The sequence below is a fragment of the Zingiber officinale genome, chromosome 4B (genome assembly GCF_018446385.1).
Source record: "Zingiber officinale cultivar Zhangliang chromosome 4B, Zo_v1.1, whole genome shotgun sequence".
Classification (NCBI taxonomy): Eukaryota; Viridiplantae; Streptophyta; class Magnoliopsida; order Zingiberales; family Zingiberaceae; genus Zingiber; species Zingiber officinale.
The window spans coordinates 13,162,451-13,189,164 of NC_055993.1; the positions used below are offsets into that span (position 1 = coordinate 13,162,451).

Sequence of the window (26,714 nt, forward strand, 5' to 3'; positions counted from 1 at the left end):
AAGAATGGACAAAGAATGGATGTCAAAGGATAGACTATCTAGTGAATATGATATTGGAGTAGAGTCTTTCTTGCAATTTGCACTGGAAAACGCTAACGATCCTAATGCGATACCTTGCCCATGTGCAAGATGTGGTAACATAAAGAAGAACAATGTTGAAACTATAAGGGCACATTTGTATTGTAATGGTATAGATTTGACATATCATACATGGATATGGCATGGGGAAAGAACTATGACAGAAAACTCAATGAATAGTAATGATCGCGTGGGGCAAGATGAATACAAATATTTTGCCGAGGAGCCTATAGATATGGTGCAAGCTGTATATGATAGTTATGCTGAGAATCCAAGCGAGTTCAATAAGCTACTTGAAGATGCCGAGAAATGTTTATATCCTGGATGCACAAAATTCACAAAGTTATCTGCAGTTGTGAAATTATTTAACTTGAAGGCAAAATATAGTTGGAGTGATAAAAGTTTTACCGATTTACTTATTTTGTTAGGAGAAATGCTTCCAGATGACAATGAATTACCTTTATCTTTGTATGACGCAAAGAAAAGCTTACGTGCATTAGGGATGGATTACGTGAAAATTCATGCTTGTCCTAATGATTGTATCTTATACCGGAAGGAGTACGAAGATTTTGCCAATTGCCCTACTTGCGGGACATCAAGGTGGAAGTTGAGCAACAAATCCAAGATAAAAGAAGGAGTTCCTGCAAAGGTCTTATGGTATTTCCCACCCATGCTAAGATTTCAAAGAATGTTTCGGAATAAGGCGATATCCAAGGAGTTAACCTGGCATACTGATAAACGAATTCATGATGGATACTTACGTCATCCAGCTGACGCACCTTCTTGGAAATTAGTTGATCGCATGTGGCCTGATTTTGCTTCTGAGCCCAGAAATCTGAGATTGGCTATATCAGCAGACGGGATTAATCCCCACAGTTTGTTGAGTTCTACATATAGTTGTTGGCCAGTTTTAATGATCACATACAACCTTCCACCATGGTTGTGTATCAAGAGAAAATTTATTATGCTCACTTTGTTGATATCTGGTCCTAGACAACCAGGAAATGATATTGATGTTTACTTAGCACCTCTGATTGATGATTTAAAATGTTTATGGGATAAAGGTGTCGAAACATATGATGCATATCGAGAAGAAAGTTTCTCTCTTAAAGTTGTTCTGCTATGGACAATCAATGATTTTCCTGCATATGGGAACATGTCAGGATGTGTTGTGAAGGGATATCATGCATGCCCTATTTGTGCAGAAAAAACTTATTCAACAAGGTTGAAGCATTGTAGAAAAATGTCATATACAGACCATAGAAGGTTTCTACCTTTATGTCATCCTTATCGAAGGCAAAAGAAGGCATTTAATGAGAATCAAGAATTTAACCTTGCACCAAAGCCATTGAGTGGCCATGAAGTTTTGGAAAGAGTTGAAAGAATTAATTATCAGTTGGGAAAAATCAGCGGAAAGCTATCATCAAAGAGGAATGATGGAGAAACATGTTGGAAAAAGAAATCAATATTCTTTGAACTTGAATATTGGAAAGAGCTACATATTCGACATGTTCTTGATGTGATGCACATTGAAAAAAATGTCTGTGAAAGTCCCATCGGTACATTATTTGACATTCCAGGAAAAACAAAGGATGGAGTCGCAGCAAGATTAGACCTTATGGAAATGAATTTAAGAACTGAACTGGCACCAAGGATTGGGGAGAAAAGAACGTTTCTGCCAGCTGCCTGTTACACTCTACGTAAAGCTGAGAAAAGAAGTATTTGCAATTCTTTGTCCGGAATAAAGGTCCCTGAAGGTTACTCATCTAATGTTAAAAACCTTGTGTCGATGAAGGATTTGAAACTTGTTGGCCTTAAGTCACATGACTATCACACTTTAATGCAACAATTGCTTCTAGTGGTTATTCGTGGTGTCTTGCCAAAACATGTCAGAGATACTATCACTCGGTTGTGTTTCTTCTTCAATGCGTTATATAGTAAAGTAATAGATGTTTTAAAGATGGATGACTTGGAAAGAGAGATTGTAATGATATTGTGTTTGCTTGAAAAGTATTTCCCTCCTTCATTTTTTGATATAATGATTCATTTAACTATTCATCTCGTGCGAGAGGTCAAATTGTGCGGACCCGTTTGGTATAGACACATGTACCCATTTGAAAGATACATGAAGATTTTGAAAGGTTATGTGCGCAATCACAATCGGCCTGAAGGGTGTATAGCCGAATGTTATATTGTTGAAGAGGCTGTCGAATTTTGCTCAGACTATCTATCTAATGTCCACACAATTGGGATACCATCAAGTCATCACAAAGTAGAATGTACTAAGCCTTTATCGGGTGCAATAGTGCACTCCGCTAGGCATGATGAGTTGCAACAAGCACATCGTTACATATTGACGAATGATGATGAGATTGATCCTTATATCGAGTATGTTCTCTAACTTATCAATACTTTTATGCAATTTGAATTCATTCTATTGGTTTATTTATTTAAAATAATTCTATTAGGGCACACATGGTGGAGTTGAGAGCAAGATTTCCTCAAAAAGCTAAGTCCAAAAAGTGGCTACAAGATGAGCATAACCGAACATTTATTAACTGGTTGCATGATATTGTACGTTCCAAAACTACTATGTATTAGCATACATACAACTCTTGGTATCTTACGCAAAAATTTAAATTTTATTATATTGTTAACTATAGGTTGAACGTGTGGTTGACCATTCGACCCTTCAAATATCTGAAAGATTAAAGTGGATAGCGCGTGGACCTAGCAAGAAAGTGTTAAAGTATTCTAGTTATTTGATTGATGGGATTACTTATGCTACGAAAGAACGTGATGATGTACGAGTTGCTCAAAATTCTGGAGCAAGTTTAGTCGCAAAGACAATGCAAGTTGCCAGTGCAAAGGATAAAAATCCAATTGTGTCGGACATGATTTTTTATGGAGTTATTGAAGAAATATGGTTACTTGATTACCACAAATTTCAAATTCCAATGTTCAAATGTAATTGGGTGGAGAATAATAATGGTATAAAAGTAGATGATCTTGGTTTCACATTGGTAAATTTGAAACGAATTGGATTCAAATCAGATTCTTTTATCTTGGGAAGTCAAGCGAAGCAAGTATTTTATATTGAAGATCCTGAAGATCCTGTATGGAGTATTGTACTTGCAACTCCTACTAGAGAGTCATTTGAATACGCAAATGGGGATGAATTGGAGGACACTATAGTCCACTATCAATCTTTTACCAGAGAGTTACCATCAATGGATGCTTACGGAGTAGATGACAATGAACCCCAATGCCTTCGTGAAGATTGTGATGGGACTTGGGTTGAAAATGTTTAACCAATTATATTTTTCTTTTGAAGATATGTTTGTAGACAATATTGATATGTATCTTGTTTTTGAATATGATTTTGTGCACATTATGCTCTTTTAGTCAATTTTTATCTATGTATGTTGATTTTCTTTTGTAGGTGAATTTCTTATTGTGTATTTTTTTTAAATATTGATATGTTGTTTCACTTTTTTATCAATAGATTAAATTTGAGCTCTATGACATCCTTTGACAAGCTTAAAATCAAATCTGATGGTGCAATCTATAGACACTGAAACAACAAGAACATCTAGAGGTCGTACCCATCTGGATAAGCTTACTAAACAAAGGGTTCAAGGAATTCGAAAGGAGGTAAGATTTAATAAACTTGGGCAGCCAGTAGGAGAAGCTGCTATTGCAATGCAAAGTTACATTGGCTTGCTTGCTCGAGAAAAGGTCAAGATATCTTACAAGACGTGGAAACAAGTTCCAAATGTAGTTAAAGAATTGATATGGGAATCAGTTAATGTAAGTAAGTTAAAGAAATTCTGGTCAATTATCATGTTGCAAAATTTAATTGTCATATCATGGCATGCATGAAAAGATGAGTTAAAGATAGTAAAACAGTATGAATTGCTTGCTGTTCTTGCTACTCCAGCATTCAACAGTATGATTTTTATATATACAAGTTAAAGATTGGTTTTCTATTTCAAGTTGCTCTGCTGCATTCATTTCAGGTTTAGATAGTTCAGTTGAAGGTTCTTAAATTTCACAAAGTTCTGCTTCCTTTCTTTCAGCTTCGTATGCTTCAGTAGGAATTGCCTGCTGTTCTCCCTAATAGTTTTCTAATGAAAATCTCATGTATTGCCTTAACTGCTAAGCTAATTTTGCTCATTCCCTCTGAGTGTTTATAGATGGATGTTTTTCCATCCAGTTACAGAATCTGTTCTCGTCTGGCCAAACAGAAGATCAAAGAAATTGTTAAATTATCTTAAACAATTAATTCTACAGAAAGATTTTTTTTTCTTTTATTTGAACTCTACAACAAGTAGAACTGCGAATAAAGATACTTGCGTATCTTGTAGTACTCTTTTGTCAATAGGCCAGACGAGAAGATGTATGAGGCGGGTATACTTTACTGGTCAACTTTTTTTTGGTAATATCCGATTTCGGTATGAGTTGTTTGTCTTATCTAAACTCAAATAGAATAGGCCACTGATAATCATCAAACCAGATGATAACCTGGAAAAGAATACATGGACGCCTTGGCTAGCAAGAAACTGCTTGAAATCTGCCAATTTCAGATCTCCAAAACACTCAATGATGAGAATGCCTTAAACTTAATGAATGTGTGTGTTGTTTCAATGCTAGAATAATTTCCAGAAATTGTGTTTGCTTATGGTGTCAATGATGAATATAGGTACTAATCAGTTTATTGTATTCCCAATTGTGTTTTATAGCTGACATATGATGTTCCCCCAAGTTGGAAGAAGGGATGTTTGAATTCAGCAAGTAATAAGTGGCGTCAGTTTAAATCCCATCTCACTCAGACATTCATTTCGAAGAAGCTTGACAAACTCGAAGAGTTGGATGAACCACCTAGTGGCTATGGTCTTGCAAGAGATGATTGGATTTCTTTTGTCAGGACTCGCATGTCTGATGACTTTATTGTAAGTTTAGTCTTTTGTTCTTTCAAAATAAGTAGATATTAAGGTAAATGATGAATTAGTAAATTTGATATGTGGAATGTTTCACTTGACTAGAAACTAAGTGAACAATAGAAGGAGAAAAGAAATAAGAACATATACCCCCATCGCCTTGCTCGTAAAGGATATGCACGATATGCTGAATAAATAGTAAGTATATTTTGCTTATAAAATTCGTATAACGGTTTTGTTTAGCATTTAATAATCATTCTTATTTAACATATATCATTCAATTATTCTTGTTCTTAGGAAAATGAATTATGTGACGATGATGAAATCAATAGAGCTATTATTTGGAAGAAAGGAAGGGTTAATAAAGAAGGAAAATTTGATGGCCAAGAGTTGAAACAAACAATAGACAAGATTGTGAGAAGCTATGAGTAAAAATCAATTATTGTATTTAAATGAAACTTTTAAAGTAATTTTTTTTATTTGGATGACAGGATGATTATATACAACAGAAGCGTGAGGGTACACTCGAAATTAATGGGACAAAAGAAGATATTCTTACCAAAGCACTCAATTCAAGAGAACATAGTGGACGTGTGAGGGTTGTTGGAGGTCATATCACTCCATCATTGTTCTTTAATGTTAGTAGATGGAAGACTGACAATGTTGATAGAGAGCTACTGATTGAGCAAAAGAGAGAGTTGGTGGAGGCTAGAAAATTAATTCAAGAACAAGATACACGCATTCAAAAACTTGAAGCAATTGTCTACAAAAAGGGTGCATGGGGCAGTGACATTGATGACAAAGGAAGTTGCTCGGTAAAGTTACCTCAACAAAATGACAATAAACTGAACACCGATAAGACTTTCCCCAGTTATGAAGAGTTCAATGATGTCGAAATGCAAGTTGTGGATAAAGAAGTTGCTTTACAGGTATATAAGTTGTGGTTATATTTATTATTAAAATAAAGAGTTAGTATAATTCAATGACACAACTATTTATCTTTTAGGGTAAATCAGTTATTTTGACATTGGATTCTAGCACAGACATTGTTGCATATGGTACAGTTGTTGAGGTCATTGGAGTTAATCACTCTCTCCATGGTGTTCCGTTACCCAAGAATTGTATGCGTGTATCCATCGATGAAGCAATGCAGAAATCAGCATGTTTGCCAGTTCCGATTCCCAATGAATGTGAAACTATTGGTGATGCTGTTGGAACCCATGTGGCTTGGCCAAAACACCTGCTGATGCTACGACAAAAGGTACATCTAAGATAATATTTCAAAGTAAATATCTGTGAAACTATTTAGTATTGCACCTATCTAAAAAGTTTACAATTACACTTATTAGAAGCGTCAAATGAAGAAAACGACACATGTAGAAAATAACCAGACTTTGTTATCAAGTGTGCCAAGATCATTGCGCATGGTGTATTGTTATTGTAAGCGTGCTCTTGAGAATGGAAGGAAATTGTCAATTGCTTTAGATCATGAGGTATTTCAAGATGATTATGAACTGAACTTGCATCTTGAGGACATTAGTGCTTTGTATCACTTGGAGCCAATTTCAGGAAATTGTGTGGTTATTTACATATGGTAAGTCTTCGAATTACCTTGCAGTATTGTTTGTTCTTTTTTAAATTTAGTATATAAGAAGCACATACTTTATTAGATCAGTATTTAATATCTAATGTAGTTCTGATTTTTTTTTTTATTTCAAATGGCAGACATCTTTATAAAAAGTTGGTAAAAGAAAATAAGATTGATAAATTCAAATTTGTAAATCCGCACAGCATCCCAAACTTTCAAAAAACCACCCAAGACAAAATAGGTAAAACTGAACGGTTGAACCAGAGGGCGAGTTTTTTAGCAGATAGGATGAGTGGTGCATCAATTAATCAATTAGTTGTGGTGCCAAGTTGCAATGGGTAATGAACATCTTTAATATCATTTTCAATTGATTATTTTAGTGAATTGTATGCACTAATTTTGTATTTGTGTGTAGTTTCCATTGGAATTTGACTGTCAATAAACCTCATAAGGAGATTGTTTACTTGTTGGATTCTTTAAGTCATCACATTCGTGATGAAGATTGGAAATATGTTGTGGAAATGTGAGTTTATATATGCTTTTTATTATGTATTTAATTTAGTCATAAAACACTTATATATCAACTATGTTGAATGTATATATGAAGGGTGTTAAGATTGTTTAATTCGATCAATGGAAGGAAAGGAAGAAAGCATATACAATGGGAAGTAATCAAGGTATGGGTACTTCTATTTCAATCAATCAAGGTATGTGTATATTTATCATTAACAATATCAATTGCCTTTAACGTAGGTTCCTAGGCAGCCAGATGCGAAATAATGTGGTTATTACGTGATGAGATTTATGAGACAAATTACTGAAGAAAATGCAATGATCGAGGGGGATACACTACCATCGATAGTAATATTATCTTTATCATCTCAAATAATTAGAAGTTATTTAGTTATTATTTTTTCCAATTAATGATATTTTGTTCTTTAAGATCATATAATTTATGTGTGTTCACAGTTCACAAAAGCGGAGTACTCTCAAGAAGAAATTGATGAAGTGCGCTCTGAGATAGCCGAATGCATAGAAGATCATATTTATGAATAGGTATATACATGAGTTCATCTTATTGCATTTGACAATAATAATCTTTATGCATAGTAGATGTCTTTGTTTAGAAGGGTAATAATCTTGTTACTGCAGCATCTTTATGCTTTAGTTTTTTTTTCGAGATATTGAAATATCATTCAATTGAGTAGGGGTATCTGTTGTTGGTTTAGTCGGTAATGTATTGTGGGTCTAGCATGTACTGTGGGTCAGTCTCTCCTGTGGTGGTTTTACTCAAAAACAAAGCTTCACATTGTTGGAAAAGGATGTTACAGATGAGAAACGTAGCAGAAGAGCATATTAGATGGCGTTTAGGTGAAGATCATATTAATTTCTGGTTTGATACATGGTTAGATGCAGGTCCTTTGTTAAATCCCTCGGTCTCATCGTTAAATCTTGGGCTTTTATGTTCTTTACTAGTTCTATCTGTGTGATTTCCATGATCTAATTAGCGGTATCCTCTATGATGTTGTCGGAAGTTTGGATTGCTCTTTTCTACACTCTATTCCGTGTAAAAACTAAATAAACCGTCTCTATGCTTTTGCATGATTGTCGGAGAATTTTATTCGAATATGAATTGGGGAAAATGCTAATATAGTTAGGAATTTTGATTCCTGCTAGAAGTTAGGCCGTTTACTGAGTCTATTTGAGTATCAAGAGAGTAGATCCTTATGATAATTGTGGGTTGATCAATTTGCTTGCTCTGTGAATTTAAATTAGTAAAGCTTGTTTGCTTAATTCTCTGTGTGCTGCTTTGTTGCTTCAGCCCTTGTTTGTATTTGTGATTTTGTATGCTCCGGAAATAAGTTGGAACTTGATTTTTCATGTCTAATTTAGCTAGATTCTATAACGCTTTTTTGATGCTCGATGATAGAACCAGAATCTGGTTGTTGCTCTAAGCCATTTCTGCAAGTAGATTTTCCTGAATTTGCTATTAATTAAGCAAATGCTATATGTAGATCTGCAAGTCTTCGATTTTTAGATTAATTTAAATAATCATGCTGATTTACTAAAGAAATTTTAGATTGAAAATGCGGACCTGTCTATTAAACTTTCACAAATCTCTCATAATTTGTGCATTACCTAAGTGAGTAGATGAAGAATGTGTGGTCTTGATAACCATTGTTAGCTTCAGCTCTCTAATTCCATAAATCAGAGACATCTGAGTGCGGTGTTTAGTGGGTTGTGTTTGATTCTCAAGACAGAATAACTTGTGGGTTGTGTTTAACAAGACGGGAAAAAGGAAAAGGGGGAAAGAAATTAATATTCTACATTAGAATTCTTATCTTATCTTGATTTTTGAACACTAAGTTGTTGGCGGATTATCTCGCTAACAAAGCAGTTGAACCCATAGTAGATGGAGTTTCGCTAGACTTCAAATTGGATAGAATTTTTTTTGGTATATGTAAAGTTGATAGGTTTGGTTTACCATACTTAAGAGTTACTTGTAAATCCATATAGCTGGTCTTTTAAGACATACTACTCTTTGAGTTTTTGTAAAACTGTAATAAGGTCAGGTGTGAAATTTCCAAGAGATCCATTTTTTATGCCATTTACTCCTGGGAAATGAATTAACTTGCAATCATATGTTATTTACCTCAGGGAAAAGATAATGACCCGTTTCTGTGAAAGGAGAAGAAAAGAGAAGCTAGGAGGGAGGAGAAACCAGAAAAGGCTGCAGTTTAGAAGATGCACAGGCTGTTTAGAAGATGCACAGGTAGAGAAGACGTGCTCCAACAAAATATGATATTTTGGACTTTATATATATGTGTGATATATATAGACTTTTGGCTGTGTAAACTTTTGTGATGTTTGAATGTTGATGTTTGGTACTTTAATGATGTTTGGATGATGATGTTTGGTACTTTAATGAAATTTGCATTGTAAATATTGATTATGTAGGTTTTTTATCAATGAAATTTGCACTGGATGAAATTTGCACTGGATGTTTTTTATAAACCGTTGAGTAGGAAAAGATTAATAAGTTTTTTATTTATTGTCAAAATGTTGTATATTGTACCCAAAGACATAAGTTTAAATATGTCAAACTGTTGTCAATGGCGTTAAAAGACAATAGTGACAAACTGATGTTATTTAACATTGTTCGCTAAAAAGACAACGGTTTTTAACCGTTGTCAAACCGATGTCATTGGCAAAAAAGACAACGCTTTTTAGCCGTTGTCGTAGACAGTTCAAAACTGTTGTTGAAGAGCCTAGGCATACGCTCAAAGACAACGGTGAAAAATTGTTGTCTTTGAAGGAAAAGACAACAGTTTTTCACCGTTGTAAAAATGTTGTCTTTGCCTTCAAAGACAACGATTAAAAACTGTTGTCTTTGGCCACCCCTTTTAACAACATGGCCTTTAACAACAGTTCAAAATGGGCTACGACAACGGTGAAAAACCGTTGTTGTTTGCCTTTTTTCTTGTAGTGTTGCTTCATCAGGCACATGAACGTGTGCTATACTCCCAAAAACTCTTAGATGAGAAATTCCAGGTTTCCTTCCGCTCCACGCTTCTTGTGGTGTCTTGCCCCACACACTCCTAGTTGGTGATCGGTTGGATAAGTATACTGCACATGCAACCGCTTCTACCCAAAGTTCCTTTGGTAACCTCTTGCTTTTGAGAATGCTCCTTGTCATGTCAAGGATGGTCCGATTCTTTATTTCTGCCACTCCATTTTGTTGAGGGGATCTTGGAACTGTCAAGGGTCGTCGTATTCCGTTGGCTTCACAAAATTCTTGAAACTCCTTTGAGGTAAATTCTCCTCCTCGATCAGAACGCATAGCTTTGACCTCGAGACCGCTCTCCTTTTCTATGGTAGCTTTAAATTTCTTGAATATGCCGAAGACCTCCGATTTTTGCTTCAAGAAGTATACCCAAGTTTTCCCAGAAAAATCATCTATGAAAAGAATGAAATAATTACTCTTACCAAGTGAACTTGGCTTTATCGGACCGCAAACATCTGTATGTATAAGTTCAAGAGGCTTTTGAGCTCTTGAACTTGACTCCATTAGAAAACCTCTTCTAAATTGCTTCCCACGTAGACATGCTTCACATACTTGATCAGGATGTTTGATGTAAGGTAGTCCTCTCACCATCTCCTTCTTTGAAAGCGGTTCTAGTCCTCCGAAACTCAGATGTCCAAATCGAAGATGTCATAGCCAAGTGATGTCTTTGTAACAAGCTTTGAGACAGTTGACGACATCATTTTGAATATTAAGTAAGAACATTCTATTTTTTGACATAGGCACCTTAGCAATTAAGCAACCAATATGATCTTTCAAGATGAGCATACCATCTTTTAGATGAATATCATACCCTTTTGCCAAAAGTTGTCCTAAGCTTAGGATGTTGCTCTTCATATTTGGCACAAAGAAAACATTTGAGATAAATTCATGTTTTCCATTCTTTAAACGGATGAGAATGTTACCTTTACCTTTTACCTCAATCTTTGATTCATCTCCGAAGGATACATTACCACCAGCTGATTCATCAAGCTCTACGAACATGTTTCTTTTGCCGCACATATGATTGCTTGCACCAGTGTCGAGATACCAAATTGTATCTTCTTCTCTTTCATTATCTTTATACGCTAGCAGTAGGGTGACATCTTCTTCTTTTCTTTCTTCCATATAATTTACTCTTTCATATACTTTATTCTTGGGCGATCTACATTCTTTTGCATAATGTCCAAATTTGTCACAATTGTAGCACTTAACTTGAGATTTATCGTACCTCGAGTTTGTATACCCTCTTCCACGTCCTCTTGTTGAATGTTCTCCTCTTTCATTGTTGCTGTTGGAGACCCATCCTTGCTCATTAGGATGGCCTCGTCCATATCCACGACCTCTTCCACGTTGACTTCTATTGTTACTGAAGCTTTCATCTTTCTTTGTCGATTGAAGAGTCGTCTTTAGGAGTTGTTGAGTAATTTCTTCATTTATCTTCTTCTTTTCTTCATGGGCTTGTAATGAACCCAGGAGTTGCTCAATCGTCATGACTTGTAGATCCTTGGTCTCTTCGATGATGGTTGTAATGCTATCAAATTTTGAATATAATGATCGAAGAATTTTCTCAATAATAGTTACTTCTTCTAGTTTCTCACCATTTCTCTTTAGTTGATTGGAAATGGTAGAGACTCTAGAAAAATAATCAGATACTAATTCACCTTCTTTCATACGAAGAGCATCAAATTGACTTCTTAATGTCTGAAGTCGTACCTTTTTTATTTTTTCTTTTTCTTGATATGAGACTTGGAGCTTTTCCCATGCTTGCTTGACTGTAGTAGCACTTGAAATCTTCTCAAAACCATCCTCATCTAAGGCTTGATAAATGAGGAAGAGAGCCTTCTTGTCTCTCTTTTTTAAATCTCTCAGACTGTCTTTTTCAGTTGAAGATAACGTCGAGTCATCACAAGGCTCAACGTAGCCTTTTTCTATAACTTCCCAAACATCATGAGCTCCAAGAAGAACCTTCATCTTGATACTCCAATTGTCATAATTACTCGCTTTGAGTACTGGAACTTGGAAGGGAACCATACCTCTATTAGCCATGACTCTGATACCACTTTGTTGGAAACAGAAATTATGGGAGAAGAAAAAAGAATTATAGAAGGAAAAAATATGGAAGAGGAGAAATAACTCTATGTGGAAAAGGAGTATAAGAAAATAGAAAATTCAACTTGTTCATTCATGAAAAGGAAATACATATTTATAGGCTTATTGGATAAGCACTAATATGAGATAATCATGATTTTTTTTTTAAAATTCTATCTCCACGAACTCTTATCAAAATTATCAAGTTCTATCTCTATCCTATCTCTAGTCAAGACTTGCCACCTCACCATTCTATCTCCATAAAATTTTATCAATAACTTTTATCTAAAAATCAAGTTTAATTTCCAACAGTGCTCTTCTAACTTGGGCACATAATTGTCATCCCTCCATTTGCATTCCTTGATGTCATATTGTGCTAGAATTTTCCACTGCACATATAGTATAATTAACAGATCATAACAAGACCTGTGTGAAAATAAATGCATCCGGGAAGCATAGTCGACATACTTGTTCCTTGAGGTACAATATTCGAAACTTCTCCGCCGGTGCAAGTTCATTTTCTAATTCTTGAAAAATGCTCAACATCTTGAGAAAGAAATCCCTCGTATACTCTGGTAGTCGATCTACTGCATCAGGGCTCCACCTGCATGAATTAAAAATTGGCTAATCTTAAAAAAAATAAAACGTGATTTCATTGTAGTAGTTACGGTTCACAATAGATGTCAATATGCCTTTGGATTGCATCTGTAAGTAGTAGACTCTCTTCTAGTATGCTGTAGCTATCGTAGATGTCGTCCAAGATAGTAATGAACATAAGTAGCTTAGTCCCTAACAGTCGAGCACGAGAACAACTGGGTTCATGACGTATCACCATGAACCAACAGTAAGTTTCCACCAGTCGTTCTCGAGCAAAATTTAGGTGCATAATGTCTAAGTTAAGATTCTTCCACCTCCTGAATGTCAGTATCATATATAAGTAAGGTGACTTATAAAAGGGTCATTCAAAGGTACATGAAAATATTTGACTAGCTCATTGTACGCCCAAAACTTACATGCATAGTTTCTTGAGCTCCTGGTGGAGACATTGTAATATGTTGAAGTCCAATTTTGCAAGCTCAAGTATTGTTTCATTTAGTGTTGGTTCATCTTGATAAATAGGGATGTAGCTTCTTGTGAAAATTCGTTTCATGCTTCGTTGAATAGATGTCTTGAGAGTGAGAGACACTAGCTTTGCAAATGTTGGATTTAGATCTTTTAACAAAGATGTAAGATTATCTTTAGTAAAAGAAATGGCTTCATGGAGTATAGTCTCTTTTTTAGTTCCAAGGTAAGCCGCATTATATAAGCTCAGGAGACCCTTAGCATCATCTTTTAGTTCTTCCATAAATTTTCCCTCCTTATCCTTGTACTTTTTAAATACATCTGCATTATATATTATGCACTAAATATATAAATAATCATTAATTTTCCCTCCTTATCCCTGTTGCATACACGTACATTCTGCATATTGTTGGTGCAACATCCCTCAGGTCAAGGTTGACCTGGTTGACCAAGCTTGAGTCTTGGTTTGGGTTTCAATGTTTGACAATACGAGACTTCGATGATATGGACAAGTGCAGATGCAGTTGTTCATTTGGGAAGATTGTATGGTGCAATTCCCCTCTGATCAGGGTCTGATTAGGTTGACTGAAGAAGAGTCAAGTAGGTCAAGGTTGACCGGATACTTGACCGGGAAGTCCTAACTGGGATGTTAGGCAGGAGGTGAAAATCCTAGTGAGTGAAGCTAGGTGAAAATCCTAGTGAGTGAAGCTAGGTGAAAGTCCTAGTGAGTGAAGCTAGGCAGAATGGAAGTCCTGGTGAGTGAAGCCAGGCAAAGGAGAATCCTAGTGAGTGAAGCTAGGTGAAAGTTCTGGTGAGTGAAGCCAGACACAGGAGAAATCCAGATGGGTCAAGGTTGACTAGACATCTGGTGAAAAGTCCAAGTAGGTCAAAGGATTGACTGGATACTTGGCACGGAGAAATCCAGATGGATCAAGGTTGACCAGACATCTGGTGAAAGTCCAAGTAGGTCAAAGGAGTGACCGGATGCTTGGCATGATGAAGAAAAGTCTAAGTGGGTCTAAGAGGTTGACCGGACACTTGGTGAGGGAGTCCTAGCAGGTCAAGGGTGACCGGATGCTAGACATGATGAACCAACAGGTCAAGTTTGACCAGATGTTGGTTTGGGAGGTTTGGGACTTGGTTTTGGGCAAAAACCAGTAGCCGGATCGATCAGCCGATCGATTAGCTGGAGCTCAATCGATCGGCCGATCGATTGGTGTGTCCCTGCGATAAGCCTTCGTCCCAATCGATCAGTGGATCGATAGGGAGGCAGTCGCGAGCACACAGTAGCCTTCTGGATCGATCCAGAGGTCCCAATCGATTAGTGGATCGATTGGGAAGGTGCTGTATGTCGCGATAAGCCTTGGATCGATCCACCAATCGATCCAGGCGAATTTCCAGAGCTCAGAGGCGCTCTGGATCGATCCGTGGATCGATCCAAAGCCTCCCCGATCGATTGGGAGCAATCCAATCGATCGGGATCCGATCGTTGGCGCAGATAAAGGCCGTTGGCATGCGTCTTCTTCGGCAGAACTACTACTGTTCAATCACGATCTTCACCAGCAACTCCACAGCTCTCACTAAGCTCCAGATCGCCAGTTCTTGAAGGTTCTTGGAGGTTCTTCCAAGTCAAGAGGCGGATCATGAGCAAGAAGAAGAAGCTAGGGTTAGGGCTTTTGTACTCATTGTAAGCTTGTGCTTGTATTTCATTACCTTTCCCTTTCTTCTTGTATTGAGAGTCTTGTAAGGCTTCTCCGCCTTCGGTAGTTACCGTAGAGGAGTATGTTTCATAGCGGAGGGTGCGTGAGTGTGTGGATCCTTGGATTAGTCACCTCTTGTGAGGTGGATACCAAGTAAAATCTATTTGTTAGCGTTGTATTTTGTTTCTTGTACATTTCCGCTGCACATCTTTGAAGAAACAAGCAACGCCAACCACGAAGCACGCGACGAGCTATTCACCCCCCTCTAGCTACTTTTCGGTCCCAACACATATGATTCACAGTGCATCTTTTGGAGATATATCTGCATTTGCTTGTGATTGTTGCACATGCTTGAGATATGATTATTGCATATGGTTGTCATGCTTCATACATATTTATTTATCATACTTGTATATCCTGTCAGTTATGTTGCTTAAGTGTTACGAGCAAATCTGTTGTTGATCCTTAGTGGGTTTACTGATCACTATATCGTATGTGTTAGTTCCAAATTGAGTATGTACATCTATTATGCCAGTTATGGTTATGTGCATTTATTATGCTAGTTATGGTTATATGCATTGTTTATGTCGTATATGACCATGTTCTTTATTATCTATTGAAACTGTATACTTTGATCTCCAAATTTTATATAGATCATGTACTATATTGTCTATTACCCGCTGAGTGACCCACATTCACCACCCCATATGTACTTTTATGTTTTCAAGTAGCATGTAGATGACTGTGGTGTAGCTTGGAGTATCCTGTCTGCCAGCCCCACGTCACACCCGAGGATGATTTCTTGTTTTTGTTTCCTGTTTCACTTGCATTACGAATTTATGGACTTGGCATTGTATAACTTAACTTTGTTTTGGGAGTTTTGCTATATAGTGTCTTGGATTTACTTTGTTGTGGTTGTGTAAAGCCTAACCGGCTAGCAGTTTATCGTGTTTGGTTTATGAGTTTTCCTTTTGTCTTCCACTGTGTTTTTAGTATAGTCGTGTGAGTTGTTTATTATATAACTGTGTGGTTATATTCTTTTTGTTTCAGCCATGTGAGATATGTATATAACTGCATGGTTGTATATGTTCCAGCCTTGTGAGCTGTTGATTATTACTTGTGCATCCTTGTAGTCTTGTATCTAAGTTTCATTGTCATATTATAAGAGAAATGTTGTCCATTTTTTTGGATAAAGATTCTTCTGGGGCATGACATAATTGGAAATATTAGAAATAATAATAGGGATAAAAATAATATTAAGCATGCGATTTAGTAATTTTTAAATTAGGGTACGCTATTTAGGTATTTTGAAAACTTACCTTGTGCGGTTAGATAATTTACCATAATAAGTTGATGAGGATGAAACTAATGAGATGATTTTCAATTGAAGAATATTTTAAAATTAATTATTTTCTTTATATTGTTGATCATGATTTTTTTTTTACTTAAAAATAGTTTTTAACTGTTTAAGATATATAAGGATAATTTTGATTTTTTTTTTGTATACCGTAGAAAAAATATAATTGCTTGGTAATATTTTTTTAAAAGAAAAATATTTTAATTTTGAAGACTTTGTAAAATGTGATATATTATATGATGTTGATGGTTTAGATTCATTGGTAGAATTAAAAGTTTTTTTAAAAAATAATAAATTTAGAATTTAAAATAGTCCTTGATATTAAATCTTATAAAAAATAAATTCTTTTCATGCATGAATAACTTATAAATTACTATTTACAATACTTGTTAGTATAGTTTTAATTTTTTTTAAAATTAAAATTAATAAAATCTTATTTAATAGAAAGATTAAATAATTTAATAATTTTATCAATGAAAAAAAATTTGTTATCAAAATTTGGATATAAACATTTAAATAGTAACTTTACATTAAAATAATAAAAAAAATTAAATTTTATATAAAAATATACTTTTTAAAAATTAATATTTATTTTTAAAAAATACTAAGTCCCTAAATATTTTTTTCCCTATCTAGAGCCTCAAAATTATTGAGATTATCCTGTTTTTAGGACTTTTCAGGCCAAAAACCTTCTAATTTTTAAGATTTCCATTTTTTTTTTTTTATGTTTCCAAGATTTCCAAAGCCAAAATGTTTTTATTATAATATTATAGTAAAAGGTAATTATGCTCACATAGAATTTGTCCTCATATTAAATGAAGGAAGATAAATTACTGAGTCAACTTATTAGTCGAACTCTAAATGACTAAGGATAAGAGAACTCTAAATGACTAAGGATAAGAGAAGTTTTTTTTTTTTTTTCCTGAGGTCTTGTGCCCATCAAAAGTTGGTCCTTATCTTCTTATAATACATTTATTATTCTCTACCTAATTAAATACCCTATGGGACAGCCAACAAACTTTTATGCTTTTTAGGACTTCGGACAATTAATTATTTATTTATTGTCATCATAATTCTAAGGTCACATACAATAATTAATATTATCATATAATTTATGACATTGTGTACAACTAGTAAACAACTTGTATATATAAGCTTGTTTGGCTTCAACAATAACTAGAACAAATTATTTCTCACTTTCTCCCCCTTTTATTTATACAATGATAAATAAAATATAAGATATCAAATATTACATAAAGACACAACGATATAAGATATCAAATAGTACATGATCGTAGCACTACTATCATCAAATAGGGATAGGATGAACAAGTAGAAAAAAGATGCTTTCCTTCATCGAGGTATTAGGTTCTGTGAATGCGTCGACATGCTTGTATACAAATTCTGTAGTTTGCGCAGAGTGGAATGATATTTCAATTACTTCCCTTGACAATCCAGTTGCAGTAAGGAGCTCCTCGTTGATAATCTTCCATGCATCTTCAACAAACCCTAGGAGCTTCTCGCATGCAACATCTTTTGATGTTCCATATTCCTTCATATAGCAATCTACCGTTGAGGCAACATGTGCCCTCTTTTGTTCTCGCTTCATCCAAAACAAAAAAAAAATCTATCAACCATTTCTATATGAACCTGCATATGTTCTAGATTTCCTTTTGGGATTATGAATTCACAAAACAAAAAAAAAAATCGATCTCTAAGTTATGCATGGCTGCTTTATTATGTACCTCCTTCGAAGTTATGTCATTAGTGATACGAACAATTGTTGCACAAGCTTCTATGATCTTAGGAAAGCTTGCGAACCATTCAAATGCATCCTTTGTGGCCACTGCCTCCTCCATGCCACTCAAAAATGCGCAATAAAACAAGACAAATCCCACACTTATGATTGAAACACGCATGTGCTCTTCTAACTTGGGCACATAATTGTCATCCCTCCATTGGCATTCCTTGAAGTAATTTTGAGCTAGAATTTTCCACTGCACATAGTTAATTGACAGATAATAAGAGTTGGTGTTATATACACACACACACACAAAGTGAAAATAAATGTAGCCGGATAGCATAGGCATACTTGTTCCTTGAGGTACAATATTCGAAACTTCTCCTCCGGTGCAAGTTCATTTTCAAATTCTTGAAAAATGCTCAACATTTTAAGAAAGAAATCCCTCAAGTATTCTGGTAGTTGATCTACTTCATTAGGGCTCCACCTGCATGAATAAAAGCTTGTTGGCTGATCTTAAAAAAATTAAATAAAACGTGACTTTATTATAGATGTCGATCATGCCTTTGGATTGCATCCGTAAGTAGTCGGCTTTCTTCTAGTGTGCTGTAGCTATCATAGAAGTCATCCAAGACAGTAGCAACCATAAGTAGCTTAGTCGCTATCAGTCGAGCACGAGAACAACTGGCTTCATGGCGTATCACCATGAACCAACAGTAAGTTTCCACCAGTCGTTCTCGAGCAAAATTTAGGTGCATAATGTCTAAGTTCAGATTCTTCCACCACCTGCATGTAAGGTGCTGGTCAGTCAAACGTACATCAAAATATTTGACTAGTTCATTGGACGCCCAAAACTTACATGCATAGTTTCTTGAGCTCCTCCTGGTGGAGACATTGTAATATGTTGAAGTCCAATTTTGCAAGCTCAAGTATTGTTTCAATTCGAGTCGGATCATCTTGGTAAATGGAGATGTAGCATCTTGTGAAAAGTCGTTTCATGCTTCGTTGAATAGGTGTCTTGAGAGTGAGAGACACTAGCTTTGCAAATGTTGGATTTAGATCTTTTAACAAAGATGTAAGCTTGTCCTTAGTAAAAGAAATGGCTTCGTCGAGTATAGTCTCTTTTTTAGTTCCAAAGTAAGCCGCATTATATAAGCTCAGGAGTCCCTTAGCATCATCTTTTAGTTCTTCCATAAATTTTCCCTCCTTATTCTTGTACTTTTTAAATATATCTGCGAATTAAACAATATAGATATATATTATGCAATAAATATATGAATAATATATCATCTAGCAAGGTCTCTAAATATATAAGAATGGAACATTGCTTAAATACCTGAAGAAATGTTGAATCCATTTTGTCTAAGCAGTCGAAAATGAAGAGCAACCTCATAGAGCCCGTATTTGCTCATGTCAACATCCTTGAGATGGTCTAAAGCTCTGTCTATTTCCTCCGTGAAATGGTAATCAACTCCAAGAAGTTGAATTGTCTCAATTAGATTCATGATTTGTAGGACGCCAGTCGACACGTTTTGGAACATGCTCCTTACTTCATTCTTGAGTTCTTCAGCTCTTTCATTCATGGATGCCTCAGACTACATCATGGATGCATGGGAAAATTGATATATTAACTATATATATAGTGAATTATATATATATTGATCGATAACTGTATATAATGCAATACTAATTAATATGCTATGTTTTCTGAATGATGCATCCAAAGCATTGAAACGATATATACAAACAAGCATGATGTGTATAGATAGATATATACCTGTGATTTCTGATTTGTAATAAAGTAGTCACCCCAAAAGCTGGGATCGAAGCCTGCAACCTGCCGATCAACAACCACGTCTTCCAAAACCTTGACTGATGGAGTATCAGCAAGCTCCATGACTTGCATATGATTTTGAAAAGCTTAAAGAGCCATCTGTGTGTTGTCTGATTTTATAGATGATTTCTAGTCTTAATTCCCAATGAAAATTGAATTTTATAAAAGGAGTGGTCGCAAGGAAAGGAAACAAGGGAGATTTTCTTTATTTTATAACTATAAAATAAATGCTCCTATTTTGTTTTTTTATGAAAGTATGCGCTATCTCTAAACATGTTTAACACATGTACATTATTTTTTGAAGGTGACGGTAAATTTACCATTGTACTAAAATCTATTAATTATTTATGGGAGCAAAAGTGAAACCTGACTCTTTTATGACGGCCATACTCTTTGGATTTGAATATATTACGAAGTGATTTGTTCTAACTATTTAATAATCTATTCAATAATGAGTTGTGGTAAAGAGAGACACAATGATGATAAAATATAATAAATAGTTGGTGGATTCCAAGAAAATGAGGATTCAAATCTTGGTAAATTATATTTAATAAGTTTAAATTAGTTGTGATGTTGTTGTCGAAAGTCAAAAGATAGAGGAAAGAAATAATAATTTTTTTTATTAATTTTATTATTAAAGTCAATAGATTTATTTATATAAATTGTCTAAAATAATAATGAAAATATTAAATAAGACATACAATCATAATAATTATAAACATAGTAATATAATAAACTTGAAAATATTATTTTTCCTATTCGATTCATGTCAATCCTGATTGTGTGTCAAATATAATGAATCTCAATTGATTGAAATCAATTAGAGATTATTTCTATTATTGTCATTACCCCCGACAAACTCAACAGGAGTGCCTGAACGTTGAGTTTGAGTGCTAACTTGGTGAAACGTTGTCTAGATAATGACTTAGTAAATATATCAGTAATTTGATCTTCTGTAGAGATGTAAGAAATTGAAAGTTGTCGAGTCGCCACACGCTCGCGAATAAAATGAAAATAAATTTCTACATGCTTGGTACGAGCATGAAAAACAGGATTTGCCGCAAGATAAGTTGCTCCAATATTATCAAACCATATTTTAAGCGTAGCAGTTGGAAAAAAGTGTAATTCTGAAAGAAGGGATTGTAGCCAAAAAATTTCTAACGTTGTGTTAGCGATAACTTTATATTAAGCTTCAATACTCGAGCGAAAAACTATAGGTTGCTTCTTTGAAAGCCAGGAAACAAGATTTCGCCCAAGAAATATAGTATATCTACTAGTAGAACGTCTATCTTCGGAAGATCCAGCCCAATCTACATCACTGTAGGCAATCAACTCTCGTGAGAAACTCTAAGCTAAGGAAAAAATGAGCATTGCCAAGATCCCGAATGGGAAACTCTTGACGGAGAAGATGTAGTAGAGTAGTAATGACGTTTTGATCACTACCAGTTATTAATATATCGTCCACATAAATCAGAACAAATATTGAAAATTCCTCATTACATTTGTAGAATAGAGAAGAGCCCATTTTTGAGCCAGAAAATCTCTTAGTATGAAGCAGGTAGATAGACGATGAAACCATTGTTAGAGTGTATACTAAAAGCCTAGCTTTTGGTATAAACATTTATCTAGAAATAAGAATCGCATTGGTCAAATGTCTACATTTATGATAAATGTAGTTGCTCAATTAATTTATATTGTAGATAACATGGTGTGTGGTGTCACATACAGAAGATCATGTTATCGGTTCCTTATAATTTATAAACAGTAGCTCACGACCAAGATGGAAAGGAACAAACCATTGGAAGGTCGTAGTGTAATTAGGTATTAGTTTATCTTAACTATATAATTACACTAGTACACTTAGAGTGTATTGAGTAGGACCATTTGAGGTCGTTCCTTTTATACTGACTTTATAAAGGAACAAAGACCTCAGTTATTATGGAAGTGTGTGCTCTTAATCCTAATATAATAACAAGCACATATATTTGATATTTATTTCTTTAATTTATCAATGGGTGAGATTTAGTTCGATAAATCAATAAGCCCGATAAGTTGGGAAATGATATCACTTATAGTGTGTGTTGTTGATTATAGAAGGAAACTGTGTCCTACTGATCTAGGTTGAGAATGTCCCCAAGAGGAGCTCATAAGGATTGTCATGTTAAACCCTGCAGGTGGACTTAGTCCGACATGACGATGAAGTTGAGTGGTACTACTCTTGGAGCTAGATATTAATTAAGCAAGTTGTTAGTAACTTACTTAATTAGTGGGCATTTGTTATCTTAAACACAGGGAGACTAACACACTCATAATAAGAAGAAGCCCAAAATGTAATTTGGGATTGGTGCGGTAGTTCAATAATAGTTCTTTAGTGGAATGAATTATTATTGATGAAATTAAGTTGTGTGTTCGGGGCGAACACGGGATGCTTAATTTCATCGGGAGACCAAAACCAATTCCTCCTCTCGGTCCCTATCGTAGCCTCTAGTATAGAGAGATTTATACCCACCACATACCCACCTTCTTACCCATCCAATGGGGTCGGCCAAGCTAGCTTGGAACCCAAGCTAGGGCCGTCCAAGACCAAGTGGATGAGCCATGTAGGTGGCCGGCCAAAGCTTGGGCCCCAAGCTTAGGTGGCCGACCACTAGAATATTTAAAAGGATTTTTATTGAAATTATTTCTTATGTGGATATCATGATTTTAAAAAGAGAGTTTAAAAATTAAAAATTTCCTTTTATAGCTTTCTACAAAAGATTAAGAGAAGAGATTAATCTCTTTCCTTATTTGTAGTTTAAAAGGATGATTTTAATTTTTGGTAAAAACTTTCCTTATTTGAAAATCATCTACATATTTAAAAGAGAGTTTAAAATTTGAAATCTTTCCTTATTTGTTGATTAAAGGAGGATTTTAAATTTTAAGAAAACTTTCCTTTTTAACCATGTTCATGATTTAAAAGAAAGTTTAAAAATTAATAATTCTCTTTTATTAGTTTCTACAAAAGATTAAGAAAAGATTTGATATCTTTCCTTATTTGTAGATTAAAAGAGATTTTAATTTTTAGAGATAACTTTCTTTGTATCCACATGTTTAAAAGAAAGATTTTAATTTATTAAATTTCCTTTTTATAAACCAATCATGAAGGGATTAAATTATTGGAGAAATTTTATAAATTTCTGGAGACAAATTAGGAAGTTTTAATTAATTAAAACTCTCCTTGTTTGTAGCTTTTATGTGGCCAAATAAAATTGAGAAAGAAAATTATTTTAATTAAATAATTTTTCCTTTTCAATGGAAAAAAGAATTAAGGAAATTTTTATTAAATTTTCCTTATTTGCCAGGATCAAGGATTATAAAAGAGGGGGTAGAGGAGGCTTCAAGGCTAACGACTCTATTCTATTTTTCTTCCTCTTTTCCTTGGTGGTGTGGCCGGCCCTATTTCTCTCCTCTCCTCTTGTTGGCCGAAACTTATCTCTTGGTGGAGCTTTTGTTAGTGGCCGGATCAAGGAAGGAGAAGAAGGAGAGAAAGCAAGCCTCGTTTCTAGCATCCCTTGGAGCATGGTGGTGGTGGCCGAACCTCTTCATCCTAGAAGATGTTTTGATGGCCGAAACTTGCAAGGAAGAAGAAGGTGATTGGTGGTTTCTCATCTCGGAAGAACGTTGCCCACACAACGTCCGAGGTTAGAAGAGGAATACGGTAGAAGATCAAGAGGTCTTTCTAGAAGGTATAACTAGTAATTTTTCCTTTCCGCATCATGCTAGTTATTTATGGAAATAATACTAAATACAAGAGGCTTACGATTCTAGTATTTCGAATATGTTTTTCGATGATGTGTTCTTTTGTTTTATTTTTCCTTGTGATTTGATTGTTCTTTTCGGTTAACCTAAAGTTATTTTAGGAAATTAAATATTAGCTTTCCATAAAAGATTTTGTCTAGTCGGTGGTGGTTGCTCCCATATCCAAGAAGGTCATGTGCCTCGCCACGTCAGTACTGGGAACAAATTATGGAAATTAATATTTAATGGAATTAATAACTTAAGGTGATTTGGGTCGAACGTGTTAAGTTCCGCAGGAGATCCAAGTCAAAACCTAAAAGAACAAATAGATTAAGTTTTGGATCAAACGTGTTAAGTTTCGCAGGCGATCCAAAATTTAATTTAAAAGAACACATGGTAGCTAGGAAAAGGTTCAGACCTTTGTACAAATTTTTGTATAGTGGAACCTCTAGGTTTTCCGAGTAGCAACCAACAACCATGCACGAGGTGCTTGTCGAAGACCGTATATAGACTTCTGAAGGTGACACACATGTGTTGAAAGTTGCGGGTGGATGAACCAAGGAGGTTGCTCCATATAAACAGTTTCTTCAAGGTGTCAATGAAGGAAAGCATTGGAAACATCTAATTGCTGTATTGGCCAATTGGAGCTTACAACTATAGATAGTAGCAATCTGATAGTTGTAATTTTGACGACTGGACTAAAAGTATCATTGAAGTCAATACCTAGCTGTTGATTAAAGCCTTTAGCAACAACGTGAGCTTTATAACGTTCGATAGAACCATCTGCACGATACTTAATTCAGTAAGCCCATTTAGAGCCCATAATATTCATAGATGGGGTACGAGGGACTAAGCTCCAAGTTGCATTACGAAGAAGAGCATCAAATTCTATAGCCATCGCAGCACGCCAATTCGGATCTTTGACTTCCTGTATAAAACTAGAAGGTTCAACAAAATTTGAAGAAGCAATAAGAGCATGTGGAAGAGGATAACGAGTGGAAACTGGTTGACATCGTGCATAAATATCGCTTAGAGGAAACATCCACCGAGGAATATCATCATCAGAGCTACTCGGAGATGAGTGGTCAAACAGATGAGAATCAGAACTAGAAAGTGGATCACCACTAGTCGTCGAGTCTACAAGAACTTGTGGAGATGAAGCAGGACCCAAGATACCATCCCCCCTTGTACTTTCAATATGTCCTGATGAATCAATATGTGGGGCTTCTAGTATATTGCTTGGTGATATTAGATAGTTTCCTTGATTATTTGAAGGAGGATCTGAGGTAGCAACTGCAAACGGAAATAGAGATTCATCAAAAGTAACATGTCGAGAAATATATATCCGACCGGTCGAAATATGGAGGCAATGGTACCCATGATGCAAATTACTATAACCAAGGAAAACATATTGTAAAGAGCGAGGGTTTAACTTGTGCTTAGAGTAAGGTCGTAGCCAAGGATAACATGCGCAACCAAAAATACGAAAGAAGGAGTAATCTGGAAAACAATTATAAAGTCTTTCCAAGGGACACTTATTTCAAAGTAGTGGAGTGGGTAAAAGATTGATAAGGTAGACTGTGGTTTGGACGATATCATCCCAAAATTTAAGTGGAACCGAAGCATGATTAAGAAGAGCTAAGGTAGTTTCAACTGCATGACGATGTTTTCTCTCGGCGGATCCATTTTGTTTAGGAGTGTGGGGACAAGAGACTCGATGGATGATACCAGAGGAAGTAAGATGACGAAAAAGCGCTTGATACTCTCCACCCTAATCAGAATGAAGGGAGAGGATTTTACGATCAAAGTAGCGCTCAACTTATTTGTGAAAGTGACAAAAATTATCAAAGAGATCAGACTTTTTTTAATAGGAAAAATCCAAGTAAACTTGCTAAAATTGTTAATAAAATAATATAATAAAGAAAACCTTGATTAGATAGAATAGGAGCAGGACCCCATAGATCAGAGTGAATAATTTCTAAATGAAAACTAGAAGTGCGAGAAGAAGACACAAAAGGTAATTTATGAGATTTTACTTTTATGCAAGCTTCATATAAATGAAAGAGGAGACTAAAGAAATTGGTAAATCATACTGGTTAATGATATTCTGAATAACACGTAGAGATGGATGACCAAGACGTGCGTGCCAAGAGAATATATCACTGCGTTCTCCAACAAACGCATTAGTATAGGTGGGCTGAAGATGATAAAGATCGTCTTTAATATTTCCTCGAAGTAGAATATTTCCTTCACAAGACAATGATGAGGATGAAATTCAAAGAACACATTATTATCAAGAGCAAACTGACGGACGGAAAGCAAATTTTTAGTAATAGAAGGAACATGAAGAGTGTTGCGCATGCGAAAAGTACGACCGCATGAGTGAAAAGATGTGTTTCCAAGGTGAGTAATTTGAAAACCTGAGCCATTACCTATTTATACCATGTCGGGTCCATCATAAGGCGAAGCTTCTGTAAGAATATCATATTCCGGTGTAACATAATGAGTTGCTCCAGAATCTGGATGTCATCCTGGGTTCTTAAGAGTCGATGAAACTATATTAGGAGAGAGAGAATGTGAGAATGCTCCAGAATGAGATGACTGGGCTGTAGAATGCCAAGAAGGTGGTGGTCGATTTGAAGATGCATGCGCTCCTTGTGAAATAGTTGGTTGTCCCAATGCTGCAGGACCACCAGTAAAATTTGAGTCAAATCTTTTAGGACATTGAATACCAATATGGCCAACTCTGAGACAAATTTGACATCTTCTTCGACTATAAGACCAATCAAATCTAGAGCAATGAATATCAGTATGACCAATGATGTGACAAATTTGACATCGGTCTAAACTTTACTTTTGGCCACCTTGATATCATTGAGTATCGGACATCGAAAATAAAGAACTCGTCCCTTGATAGTAATAGATCTTGTTGGAAGAATTTTTTCGGTGGTTGGAAATAATATCCTGCACTAGAACTTTGCTTT

The 26,714-nt window shown here is 35.3% G+C and overlaps 1 protein-coding gene across 1 annotated transcript; it reads right to left on the minus strand.

The window, feature by feature from the left end:
* Positions 1-17,578: 17,578 nt before the first annotated feature.
* On the minus strand, positions 17,579-20,044 carry LOC121977409 ((S)-beta-bisabolene synthase-like). The gene is made up of 7 exons (XM_042529990.1): positions 19,897-20,044; positions 19,456-19,714; positions 18,979-19,351; positions 18,684-18,905; positions 18,471-18,606; positions 18,124-18,375; positions 17,579-17,981 (listed from the first exon to the last, which is right to left on the minus strand). The coding sequence occupies exons 1-7, from the start codon at positions 20,023-20,025 to the stop codon at positions 17,688-17,690; spliced, it is 1,665 nt and encodes a 554-aa protein (XP_042385924.1). The 5' UTR covers positions 20,026-20,044; the 3' UTR covers positions 17,579-17,687.
* Positions 20,045-26,714: the final 6,670 nt, after the last annotated feature.